General features: G+C 46.6%; 1 protein-coding gene across 1 annotated transcript in view; it reads left to right on the forward strand.

Annotated features, from left to right (window-relative positions):
* Positions 1-13901, forward strand: part of Cntnap2 (contactin associated protein 2) — a 1911322-nt gene that overhangs the window by 1792712 nt on the left and 104709 nt on the right. Inside the window, exon 21 of the mRNA XM_058574358.1 lies at positions 8485-8578. Within this exon, the coding sequence (XP_058430341.1) occupies positions 8485-8578 (94 nt within the window). The remainder of the gene's footprint in view (positions 1-8484; positions 8579-13901) is intronic.

A 13901-nucleotide genomic window follows, 5' to 3' on the forward strand; every position in this document is an offset into this window, starting at 1 on the left:
ATGGAGTCACTAATTCTTTTAATTACACCAATACGGCAGGATTCCAATTGCACTAGGCCTTACAGCCAACTATATTTTACTTATCACATTACCATAATAATGATGGCATAGTGACAATGGTAATGGGTATTTTTATAATACCTCTCATTTTAAAATTGCTTATCAAGCCATATATGAAGCCTTCCAGCGTCTCTAAAAGAGAAATTATGCACATGTACAGCCAAGAAAGATCAGTCTGTCTCCTAAATCCTTTATTTCTTGAGGTTTACACCTTTGTGGAAAAGAGCATCAATTTTAATATTTAATCAAGGCCAATGCCACCATTTCTCGAATGGGATCCTGAGTGGGTCACTAGTTCTCCCAGGGACTCCTCTCCCTCCCCTACATTTATGAAAAGTTGATAAACTAGATCTCTCTAAGACCCCTCCCTGCTTGAGAATCCCTGACTTGCCTGACCTGTATATAAGTATTTCCTTAACAGCCAAATGTCAGGAGCCAGATTTGCTGAGATTTTTAGGTTCATGTAGCAAAGATAACAGTTGCTATGTGGTCTTGGCCTCAAGACTGAAACTGGGAGAACTGCAGACTTGTGGGGCTGTGACTCTTCTTCCCCGTCTCTTCCACTGTTTGGAGGAAGTGTCCCACAGGACATTTTCCAGGTGGTACCCTACAGCTGGTTCTTAGCACAAGAAGATCCTGCTCAAAACCTCAGGAACCTCGGAAAATACTACTCCTGATGTCCCCAGCTGCATTTTCAAAGAAATTTTAAATATGATCTGGTCCAACCTCCTCACTTTACAGGTGAGGAAACTGAGTCCAAGGAGGCCTGGTGACTTGAGGACATGACTCAGATGCTCAGGGCAGAGCCAGGCTATTCCCCTTGTTCCCCACGTCAGCCTTCCCCTCCTCTTTCCACCCATCTCCTAGGCACTGGTTTGTAGGAGCTCCCTAGTGACCCTCACAAGGAGAGCAAGAAAACTCAAAGTCTTGCCTTTGCCTCCAAAGAAGGGAAAGGCGGCTCTTCAAGCCACCTTTGCCGCTGGACAGTGCAGTGACAACAAGAGGAAATGCCGAGATTGAGACTGACCTCTTTTTCTTCGTTTTGCATTCTCAAGGCCAGCTGATCCAGACGTGGAGAGAGCCCCCCGTTCCCCTGTGCAAAGTATATTCTGTCCTAAAAAGGATTGAGCCGAGTCCTTCCTAGCTATGCAGGCCAAGTTTCCTTTTGCTGGTCTTCGGATGCAAAGCCCCCAGACCCAGGTGAAGGCAGGAGATGGGCTCAGGAGATGGATTTGTCTGCTTTCACTTGAGGGTAGCCCCCTCTGGCCTCTCTTAAAAATAATTAAATATTAAATCAAAGTCCTCCACGTAGGCTAGCCCTACATCCTTGGTTGTTCTTGTCACATGGCTTAGAAGTTGGCAGAGGCTGGCATGTTGATCCACAGTGATGGGCTGGGGGTTTTCTGCACATGGTCCCCAAAATGGGCTATGCTGAACTCAGGACTCCAGATAAGTGGGGAATACCCCAAGGCATGAGAAATCACGTCCAGATAAAATTTGGCAGGTCTCTTGCATGTGGTACAAGCTGGAGTTAGTCACACAGCCTGGTGGCCATAAAGTGTATGCGGGTTCAGCCACCTGAGTCATTCAGAGAGCGCTATTCCTCTGAGAACAGAAGTTCTAATGGAAGTCAGAGTCGGGGTCCCCAAAGCTTGCACACACACTCAGAGGCACATGTACCCAGATGGCTCAGCCAGTGATGACCATTTTATAAATGTCGCTAGAGCACCTAACGTGTTACAGGCCATTTCACATGGATCATAAGTTGACCAAAGATGCTGCAGGCAAAGAAGCAGGCAAAGAAGTCCAGGGGTCAGGTGCTGTCCCCAGGCCCAGCCACCCAGGTCTGTCACCTGTCTACCCAGTGATCAATGTTTAACAGGCATCTGTGGTATCAGGTAACTGGGGCATGGTCCTTGTCCTTCCTGAATTATGGTCCCCAGAAGAGGAACTGCACCACCAGGCTGGTGACAGACCCACAACTAACCTCACCTTTTTGCCTTTCACTCCAACCCACAGTTGTTCTGTGTCCTCTCCACTAACATAGAGTGGTCTAGAATCAGAAGAGGCAGAAAACATTTAGGTGAATCTACCCTTGGCCCTGGGACTGTCCTGTTCTTTCCTATTCAACACTGGGAATGGCCCTAAGCCTGCAGATGTCCCCTCTCCTGTTCCCAGGTGGATTGGAGACTAATATGGCAGGGGAGGTGTGGTCTCTGCTCTTCAAACTCCCTCTTCTCTGAAGTCTGTAGGAGTTTCAGGTCTGGAAGGGGCGGTGGCTGTGGATAAGCGACGCTAGCTGAGCTGGTCATTGTTTCTCTCACCTAACATCTGTCTGCATTGGCCTCTGCTCAGGTTCAGCCATTAGATTCAACTTGGAATAAAAACATTCATCAAGATGGAATGTTCTAAATGCTACATCTCTGAGCTAATTCCAAGTATTCCCCACAATTAGGGACTAGGAAAGGCTATAAGAAATCACAGACCTTCAAGAAACTACTGAACCCCGAAATACTTTTCCACCACGTAGGCAGGGCCCATGTGGAACTGGGTCCTTTCATCTCAGGAGAGGGTGTCCCGCCCCTCCCTTCATCCAAAATAATCCAGGCTGTCTAGTTCTTCTGTGCTCCTCCTCTAGCTTCTCCATTTCATTCCCAAAATAAACAGGCTGGTGAAATCCCTTCTAAGTCTGCCAATGCAAACTATAGCTTTAAAATGGAAATGAACTGAAATTGGAAAATAATACCTGAACGGCATTAAAGCTTTAACTCCCGGTGTAGGACCTGCGTCCCAGCCTGCATCAGTATGCTTTTAATGGCTTAATGGTAAATGTTGAACAAATTAGTGTCCCCTTAAGGTTGTCCTGGGGCACATGGAGTCACAGTCTTTAATTTTAATGAGACTCTATTTCACGATCTCTTATCGCCTCTTAAGTGCCAGGGAAATGACCACCACTAAATGTACAGCCAAATAGCTCACTCGGACCCCAAAGAAATTACCTTGAAATTATTACACTTAACCATGGCAAATGCACCAGGGTTCATTTGAGAAGAGGGGCCACCTGGCAATGGGAGTGAAATGACATCCTATGTCATTTACTTCCTTAGGCTTCTCAGGAAGAGCTTCTCTTGCCTTATCTGGTTTAATGCATTTTCTCTTTTGAATGTAAATACTTAAAATGTAGCTTATCCTCTGCCTTCCTAATTGACAGGACCAGGCTCGTTCAGTGAGAGGGACTGTCCCTGCAGCTGGCCATTCTTTCTCTGTATGGCTAGGAATGCCAATCCTTCCTACCCCTCTTTGACTTTGGACTCCCTCCTTTTCCTGTAGTGGTGCCCTCCAGCCAAGACCACCGAACCCTGTCTTCCACCAAGAAAGGCAGTCTAGATCAGTGGGGGGACCGAGCCCACAGGGCCGGGTAAGAAGAGAAGTAGCTGTGACAGAGGCTGTCTGTAAAACACAGGGACCCCCTGCTCAGCTTCCCACAGGCACCCGGGGCTGAGCGAGCACCTCCGGCAAGGACAAAGTGTGAAGGGTTCCTGACCGCGGGGGAGGCCACGTTCTTCATTCTTAGGGTCTCCAGCTGCCCTGAGGAATAAGCTGACCTGCGAGGGATTTGCATGAAAACCATACAGATTGCCACCTGGACCTGAGAGCTGTCAGAGGGAGGTGAAGACCCCCCAGGTGCTGGGGCCTCAGTGCTCACGTAGAGGTGAACACAGCAGTAATGGTGAAGAAGTAGCTCAGGTGGGGCTTGGGCAAAGGCAGTGGGGGGTTACTTTGATGAAGTTTGGGGCACAGATTTCTCTCAGCCTTGACTCCCCATTTCTGGAGATAAGAATGTCCCTTTCCTCTTGTTGAGGGAAGGCGTCTTTCACAGGGGAGTTTGTGTCCTGCTTTCAGCAAGAAAAGTAGTGGCCCAAGTGCCCTTCCTGCATCTGTGGTCTCTAAGCTTTAAACTTACCCTCAAAGCAGTCGATTTGCCAAACCAGCACTTTTGGGGTGTTGTATTCTGAACCCCTCAAGACCTTGCTGGTAAAGGTAGGCTCAGCCCAGGTTGGAGGGTTCTGGTGTGTTGGGGAGCAGCAAACCACCCCCAAGTGCAGGTAGGGCAGGTGGCAGCACCCTGCAGGGTGAGTGTGGGGGCACAGAGGGCTCACTTCTAGTCTGTGGCTCCAGCAGGCACCACTGGGACCTCTGCTTCCCCCACAGGAAGCCCCTCCCTCCTGTGAAGTCCCTGCACACCCTCTACATGGTGCCCACTTCAAAGATCAGCTATGTGCAGGAAGCGGGGTTGACCTTAAGGTGTGTGTTGAAGGGTGCACTGGGAGCTGGGAGACAATAAATTTGGTCATTGAGAGAAAGGGACCTGTACACCTTGAAGAATGGTAGGATTTGGGAAGGAGACACTCAGGAGGAGCTCACTTTAGGAACGGGCTCCTGGTGAGGAGGGTCCCAGGAGGCAGGGGTCTCTGCTCTCCAAAAGCAGGTTGGCGACTGGGTCTCTTGATAAATTGCATCTGAGAAGCAGGTGGGATGGATTTGGATTCAAATTATGTACCATTGCCAACTGAGATTCCTGCTCAATGTTTTTAAGTTAACGGCTCTATGAATAAATTAAGATGAGGAATGTTTATTATATTCTTAGACAAGTCAGAACCAAACAGGATCACTGATAAGTTAATGACAGAATCAAGGTGTATGTATTGGCACTGGAGAAATGGCTGGGAGAGGGAATATGCTCTTTCATTGTTTTTTGTTGTTTCACGGGGTCTTTTTTTGTGTGTGTAAGTTTCTTACTGTTGCTGTAATAAATTAGCATAATTTAGAGGCTGAAACAACACAAATTATTACCTTACACTTCTGGAGGTCAGGAGTCTGCATGGACTGAAGTCGGGGTCCAGGAAGGCCGGTTGCCTCTGGAGGTGCTGAGAATCTGTTTCCTGGCCTTTTTCTGTTCCCAGAAGTCACCTGCATTCCTCAGTCACCTCCTCATGCAACCCAGCTGCTCAACTCCATGGTCAATTCTCCTCCTCTTCACCCTCTTCATCTTCCGTAAGGAACTTTCCTCCTCTTCACCTTCCTGTAAGGACCCTTGTGATTCCACAAGGCCCATCCACATAACCAGAAATAATCACCCTCCACCACCGTCTCAGGGTCTCAAGATCCTCATCTTAATCACATCTGCAGAGTCCCTCCTGCTGTGCAGGACAGTCCACTCTCAGGTCCTGGGATTTAGAACATGAATATTTTAGGAGGGTAGGGGTCGTTATCCTGTCCACTACATCTCTGTTCAGGAATTCCAGACTGGTCTTATGCCCTTGTGGCCGAAGTCACAGACAAGCCTTGTCTGATGTCACTACTCTGAGGTCTTTGTGCTCAGCAGGGGGACAGCACCGCCTCATGGTGGTCATGTCAGGCAAGCCATCAGCTGCCCACTTTCCTTCCCTGACCTGTCAACATCAATTCATCCCCCACAACATCCTCATCTGCCCACACCCTCCCTCTCAGGAGCAGAGCAGGCAGAAGTGTGAGGGAGAAGGAATGAGATTCCCGTCCCCAGGGACGAGGAAACATGGACCATGTTCTCCTCTTCTGTTTTCCCCCCACGCCACCCTCCCTGTCTTTCTTATTAGGAGCTTCCCTCTGAGCTCCATCCTCGTCCTTGACAGTTAAGGCTTTCTGAGGGCCTTTAACATCTATCATATTTTCCATTTTAACTGCTGTAAAATGTTTTCCTAACTGAACAGGTAATTTGGATTCGAATCATTTGTCACTGCCCACTTCTGTGTGTTTTTAAGTAATGACTTTATTAATGAGTGTTCACCATATTTTTAGATGATATAAAACCAAGCAGGATCACTGATATGTCAGATGACAGAATCAAGATTCAAAAACTTTTGAGCAGACCATTTTTGTATTTCAAAACAAAAGAAGTAAAATTTCGTATAAATAAATGTAAATTTCAGTATCAGGATTCAAGCCATCCACCATGCAGATACAGAAAGGGGGCAAACTTAGGGAGATAAACCAGGACTTTCACTGGGAGCTCAGTTCAAATTATAGAAAGTGACCACCAGAGAACAGCTGAGGGAGGGCAAGGGGCCACTATGTGGTCAGGTCACCTCTGAGCACAGGCTTTAAGGGCGGTATTAACAAAGACCAGCACATTTTCATTGAGAGCCTTGACCCAGCACTGGACCTGAGGACACAAAAAGTACAGATGTGTGAACACAAAGATTTGATACCTTTTAAAGACTGTGTCATACTGTATTTTGCATGCGACAGAATACTAGTCATCCATAAGACGCAATTCAGTTTTATATTTATTGACACAGGAAAAAGTTTATAATGCATTGGCAAATTTTAAAAAACAAAATCAGGTGTCTGTAGGATTCCACCCATTTTTTGTGAAAACAAATAATATACATTTTTAAATTAGTATTAATTATCACCAGTTGAGTCTTTTCCTGAAAATATGCACTACTATTTTTCTATAATGGATACATATCGTTTGTATCCATTTTTAAGTTCTCCAACAAATAAATTAAATTATAAGAAGTACTGCAGCCCACCATCTCGGTTCACTCCACATCTGACAGTTAGGGACTGTGACAAGTGAAAGCAGCGGCCGTTACCAAGGCCTGCCAACAGATGGCGCCAAAGGAGCCAGCTAGTATCAGCAGAAAAGGTAGCCTTTGCTCTGAAGAAATTTTCTAAGATTTAAAATATTTAAGATTCTCTGGCTGGAATAAGTGTTTTGTCAAGATGCATTTGGCAGTATATAACATTTTGAAAATGATAGTGAAACACGCATATGTTTGCTTTAATAGGGTTCTTTTCCTTTTTTTTTCCCCCAGACTTTTGTTATCATATTTCTGATGCACAAAAACTCACAGTACCACTTTTGCAGATCACGACTCAAAAATTCCTGAAATGTGATGATGCTTCGACCCTGAACCCTGAACTCTCAATGGTTTCCAAGTCTGTAGTGAGCCGTTTCACGATTTGGCTATAGAGAGTTGTTAATAATGAGCGCTCATTCATCCGCAGAGCTAGTTCCCAGCGTGGAGGGAGTGGTGCCCACTGCCCTGCACTCTTTCTTCCAGGCACCTCGCCTTCCTTCCCCCAGCATGGCAGGCCTCCTGCCTCTTGGCCTGGTCAGTCCCTTTGTTACCAGTGACTGGAGCTATCCTTTCCCAAGTTTTCCAAGTGGCTGTTTGTTCCAGCTCCCTCCTCCACCTGGTCCCCAGAGTTCCCACAGGAGTGCCCCAAAGGGGACCCAGGCCTGTTTTCTTATGACCCACCCCTTCCATGATAATGACCTAGCAGGTGTGGAACTCACACCGGAGGAATGAATGGATCCAAAGAGGTTTTCAGCTGGTGGGCCCAGGAAGCTCTAGGAGGTCACAGCTGGGGAAACACACTAGACTGCATCTCTCTTTGTTGGCCTGTGGTCAGTATTGGAAATGGAACCCAGCGGCTCTCTACCATAGAAATCTCCATCCTCTTAATTTTTTATTTTGAGACAGGGTCTCATGAAGTTGTCCAGGCCGGCCTCAAACTTGAGATTCTCCTGCCTCAACCTCTGAGTTGCTGAGATTAGACTGCATCTATTTCAAAAAGCAACTCAGAGGAAGTTGTTATGCGGGGACACAAGGATTAGTCAAGGCCCTTGATGTGTGACTCCACCCTTTGTATTTTGCACATGGGAAATGTGACCCAAAGTGTGCCTTGTTCAGTGTGCGTGTGCAAGCCTTCTCAGGATGCTCTTTCCATCTGCTTCATTTCTCTCCCTCTGCTACCAACTCCCCTCCCTTCCAGAAGTCAAGCTCTGCCTGAGCAGAGGCTCCCCAACTCCCCTCGGCTCTGACGCCCCCTGCCTGAAGCAAAAAGTCATCCTCTGTGTGAAAAGCAAGAAAAAAAAATGTCGAATTGCAGCATTTGGGGCCCCGGGTGTAAATGTGTGTGCAAGCTCTCACATCTGAAGACCCACCTTGCTCTGTAGCAGATATACCAAACAGTGAACACAATAGCTCTGTGAGAGGGCACAAAGAAAACTCGAAGCTATAGGCACAACTTTGTCTATTTCAGAGCTCAATACTAGAGATTAGATGGAGCAGATCTTACTCCATTAAAGCATGCAAGAATCTTAGTCCAACAGGCAAATTATCCATAGAAAATGTGCACCCACAGATCAAATCAGAACAATTCTTCATTTAACTAGCTCAAATTGTTTTCAAATAACCTGTGTGAAGGAAAAGATGACTTCCATTTTCCTGGGCTATATTTCAGAGTCCACACTGATGAAATAAGATATCTGGAAACCAGAATTCAAAGAGCAATGCCATCACCTGCAGGGAAGATTTGATTCTGGTGCAGGAGAGTCACCTTCTTCTAACAGTGTCTCGTTTTCTCCTACAGCTTGATCATTATCCTTCTGTGAGTTACCATCTGCCAAGTTCATCCGACACACTCTTCAATTCCCCCAAGGCGCTCTTTCTTGGAAAAGTTATAGGTAAGAATTTGGTTCTTTGGGTATAGATATATGTTAAGAATACTCTGGGTATAAGAATACACCAGGTAATGTGAATTTGCATTTTTAAATTATCAGGTAATTTTCTGTCATTGGGGTCAGTCACAAATACCTGCTCCACACAAGAAAAGCTGTGCTGTTTTTCTCAGTGATGCACAAGACAAGTGTCATCAAATCATCTCTGGGGTAATTGCTCCTGTGACACAATCTAAAGCTCATTCCACTAATTCTTCCTTGAAACACACTGTGACTGGTGCTGGGGGCATCTGAGTCTGTGACAGAAATGAAACAAATGTCATTTGATGGGTATAGCATAATTGAGAACTCAACTGTCCAATGTAAAATTTATTCTTTGGTTAACTGAAGACCTCTACCTTTGAGCAATATTTAATTGAACTTTTTCTTCATATAAGCACATTGGAAATAGCAAGATGGTGGTAATGCACAGGCTGGGGGAGAGGTCACTTTTTGTGCCCAGTGGGTAGTGGTGATGTTACTGAAGCAATGCCTAATCGCTGAAGCAATGAGTTTTAGGAAAGAGAGAGAGTTCGTTCCCACAGCAGCCAAATGAGAGGAGGGGGAGCCCCCCGGCTCAAGTCCACTTCCCCAAAGGTAGGGGTGAGGGGTATTTATGGGGTAAAGAAACAGGCTGATCTGAGGTGTGGGAAGGGCGACTGGCAGGAGAGGGAGGTGAGCAGTAGGCGGTCTGCACAGGTGCAATCCATCTTCACGGCTCTTCACAGGATGTCAGAGCAAGGCAGTGTTAGGATGGTCTTCAGCCAGTTTGAAGTAGACACGGTTGCCTCCAAATCCCCCCAAAAAGTACTTACACAACCGTCCCCCAGGTGACCATGCATCAGAAGTGCTAACTCTAGTAGAGCCAGCAGGATCTTACTTCACTGTTTAGCCAAGCAACTTCTAACACTTTGGATCAACCCAGGTCTAGAAGTCCATCCCAGAGAGACCAGCTGAGAGACAAGTTTTAGGGAGAATGAAAGGTTTTATTCAGAGACCAAAGAAGGGAGAAGCATGCCAGAGCTCTGCTCACAAATCAGCCGCTCCTCTCCTGGGAGCTGAGGGGTTCCAGACGCGGAACAGGAATGACAAGGGAGAGGGACAAGGCTAACGAAGGCCAGGCCTATTCATGCCTTTTCTTGGAATTGGTTGAGATCTTCCAGAAAGTCGGGCGCCACCTCTTTTCATTCGTTCGTACTCCAGTGTTCCCGTCATAATGACTGATGATGTCCTTAACCTCGAAGAGGGAGGAGAGAGACTGGGCAAGTCTAGGTCACGTGAACCCTGCATTATAGCTCTGGACCAAGCATGTCTCAGATGATCCACGTGTCTCCGTGCAGAGCTGAGCGGAGTCTGACCCAAAGGTTAAGGCAGCAAAGGAGAGGGACAGAATATGAAGACAGAGAGGCGGAGTTACTCATCCTGTTCCAGTCACCCATGAGACATCCGCAGGCCCCAGTGACAGTCAGTGTTTTTAGCAAAAGCAGCCTTCCCATTCCTGAAAAGTAACCTAGACAACCATCATCCTCCGAACCCACTCGTCAGAGGTGTGATCTGCAGCAGAGCTAGTGGGAGACTAAAAGTGTATTACTGTGTCCTCCAAAGTTGGTGGCTCTTATGTCAACTAAGAGCAAGTGAAGCAAGAGGGTTCATCCAGGTTTTCCCTGGGGCTCAGAGGACACTTTGGGTTTAAACTTTAGTGAGGAAGGGAGAGCAGCTCAAACCTCTTACAAGAGGAAAGAGTGTATTAATTTTATTGTCACCAGAGTCCTGGTGACAATGATCAGAAGAGCATCAACGGTGAAAGTGCTCGTTTATAAAGATGGGGGGGGGTGGGCTGCAGAAAATGAGGAGTGGGAAGGAGTGAGAACCTGTAATAGGGGCACGTGTGCTCTTCCCTGGGATCTCCTGCAGGCCAGGCTCCGTTTGAAGCAGTATGGATATATGGTCCCATTTAACCTCCTAACAACTCCGTGAGGTAGCTGGGTTATTATCCCCACTTTATTGATGAGGAGACTTAAACACAAAGAGGTGAACGAGAGGCCCTGGGTCTGGCTAACAGGTAGCAGAACCAACACTTGGAGGCGGCTCTGAACTGCTGGGCTGGAGTCTCTGTGGTGGCTACCGAGGGCGAAGAGGAGGAAGACACAGAGGAAGGCTTGGGCAGGAGACACAAGGGCTGGGTCTGCACCCCAAACCAGAAAGGGGCCACCAGCAAAGAGTGTCCCTGGGCTTAGGACCAGGAGCACACAGATCTGCTGGTGAGTGAGGGTCCAGAAGAGAGCAGGGTCAAGCCCAGAGGGAGAGCCCGTAGTTGGTGGGTGAGTCAGTGGGGGGAGGTGGCTGATGGATCAAAGGGTGGGAGTGGAAAAAGAATGAGGCTGACACTTACTGATCACTGGGCCAGATAAACAGCTAATTCTTATTCCCTTGCATCCTACAAGTAGCACCAGGCATGGTCTCGGTGTCACTCTGCAGGACCTAACTACAAAGCCCTCATCTGAATCCTGTCCAGCATTTCCTAAAGTTGCTATATTTTGAAGAGCATACCCTCGTTTTTATTACCTATAACAAGAATGGAAGACAGAGACGTCATGACATTACATATTATACATATACATATGACAACTAAGTGTCACAAGGATCCAGGAAAACAAAACCTATGATTATTGCCCTTCATATGAAGAAACTGAAGCTGAGGGAGGTCAGTTAGACAAAGGTGAGTCCACTAGTTTGTTGGCTGGAGAGTATTGAGGTGAGGTCTCTCTGAGGAAAGTCCACAGTCTTAGGTGGACAAGAAGAACTTGCCATTCATGGTCAAGCTCCAGAAAGTGTTGCAGACAAAGGTTAAGTGATGCCAATAATCAGAAGAAAAAAAAAGTGGGTGGATTGGCCTTGGTATTCTTTCATTGTCCATCCTGAGATGTTGGCACATGCCCAAATGCTGCCATGTATATTCCTACATTTCCATCAAGAATAGTTGAAAGTGTTAAGTGGTCCTTCAGGGACTTAGTGATTCCATCAAAATAAACTCTGCACTATGACACTGTTGTATTCCTAAAAATGCTGCTTTATGATACCCTCAGGTAACCTCAACCATGATCCTAAGTAGAACCATGGACTTTATTACTTCCTGAGACTTTGATGGAATGTTGAGTGATGGCTAGGTTCCCTTGTCTAACACTCTCCGGCTCATCAGTATTTCAGCTCATGGGGCTCAATTCATACTTTAACAAAATTGCAATGGACGATACGGACCTTCAAGGTCATGAACAAATAACATTGTAAAGGTGACATCCTTTACAGCTAAGAATTTACTGGGCCATAAATCTGAATCAAGCTGAAAGTTTAACAAGCCTCAGACGTATGGATGTCACACCTACAATTTTGGGGGCATCAAAGAAAGATTTCTCTGAGCATGGAAACAAACCACACATGTGTCAATGAGTCATGGAAAGAACATACAATTGCCTGTAAGGAAGTCTGCGGTCCTGGGATGGAGATGGCCTCCTTCACATGAGAGCAGGTTAGGGCTCCGCTATGGCCCCTCATCCCTACTAGCCAGTGACCTCCCTGTAGACCAAGATAGTATTGCACAGTTCCACTACATCCTAACTAGGAGCAACACTCAATAGATATTTGCTGAATTAGTAAAGAGTAATGAGGAAAGAATCAGAAAGCATATCATTTGCAGATGCACACTGCAGGGTGAGACTGTTCAGGCCAAGGCTCTGACGCCATCCGTAAGAGAGGGGTTGGGGTGAGATCTGCAATCCTCACACACCCTGCCACCTGGTTTTTGGTTTGTATTTTGAATCAGGGATCCATCACTGACATTAATGGAGTAGAAAGAATGTGGGCTTGGGAACCAGGCAGAGCTGATTAGACTCGAATACAGGCTCATCTCCATTGAAATCTGGGGCCTGTTACTTTACTACTTTGATATTTTAACCTCTTAGAGGCTGGATCTTCTCAAATGCAAAGTGGAGGAATCTGAGGCCCCTTGCAGGCTCTGGCTCCCTCAGGGTAGAGATGTCATCTGTGTTTTTGTTTGTTTGTTTGCTTGCTTGCTTGGTTTACTTGCAGTAACCAGATTAGTGCCTAGCATACAGAGAGTCCTCAAAAAAATGTTTGTGGAGTAAATGATCTTGTCTCTCAATATTAAGGTAATAACATCTTGGGATTTATCCAATACAATGCTTGGTACTAAATAATGAAAATCCTTGCTGTCCTTTGCTGCTAACCGTGTGCCAGTACCTTTAGGACTGTCCATATCCCCCATATCCCCCACCCCCCGCCAAGCCAGCCCAGCCCGTCTTTACCCTCACTGTACAACAGAAGCACCCAAGGCTCAGAATGGTCAGGGCTTCTCTGAAGGCAGGAAAGCAGGGCTCCCCAACAGTGACACTGTTGACATTTGGGGTCAGAAAATTCTTTGCCATGGAGCTATAGCATGCTCACAAGTTACAAGTAACACCTCAAGTCGTGATGACCAAAGAAGGCTCCAGGCATTGCCCGAGGTCCCCCAGTAGTGCAAAATCACCACCAGTGATTTTAAGAGCCACAGGCTTAAGGTCACCCAGTTGGTCTTGTGATGCTGGTGTTGGGGAAGCCTGATGTGGCACCAGCCAGCCCTGCTGATGATGGCTGTGTCTTTCAGGATGATGAAGAAGCAAGGTAAACCTCAAAACAATCACACTGAAGACCAAAAACAAAAGCCATATGGGTACCAGGCAGGCTGACTGTCCTTCAGTGCAAGGTCACTTAGTAGGTACAGGTCTGGGAGGAGCATTTGTAAATTCCCCTTTGGAAATTGACATGTGCTTCAAAGAGATATGACCCATTTGCATTCCCAGCTCTGTAAATATCCATCTAGGAAGATGACTTGAACTCGCAACAGACGTCTCACATAGTCTGGCGAGGTCTGGACACCCCAGACATCAAAGCTGTCAATTATTGCTTCATCAGGTCAGCTGCTAATCAGAAGCCATCCCATGAAAGATCTAAATAAATAATGTGACTTTGCTCTGAGCTCTTGGATGAGCACTGCTCATGAGAATGAAGAAGGGCAGCTAACCCAGACACACATGTGCTCCACAGGGGAAGGGAAATAAAAGTGAGACCACTGTCAACCCAGCACAGAGTCTTAGAATGGATTCTCACACAACCTGGGTCCTTCTAGCAGGAAGTCAGGATCACTGGCAGAAAGCAGAGGTTTGTAAAGTGGAAATTTCATCAGACCAAATTTTATCCATTTTTATCACTTACTACCTGAGTGATGCTCTAGACT

The sequence above is a fragment of the Marmota monax genome, unplaced genomic scaffold (genome assembly GCF_021218885.2).
Source record: "Marmota monax isolate L192 unplaced genomic scaffold, Marmota_monax_Labrador192_F-V1.1 WCK01_AAM20220418_F8-fsc00193, whole genome shotgun sequence".
Taxonomy (NCBI): domain Eukaryota; kingdom Metazoa; phylum Chordata; class Mammalia; order Rodentia; family Sciuridae; genus Marmota; species Marmota monax.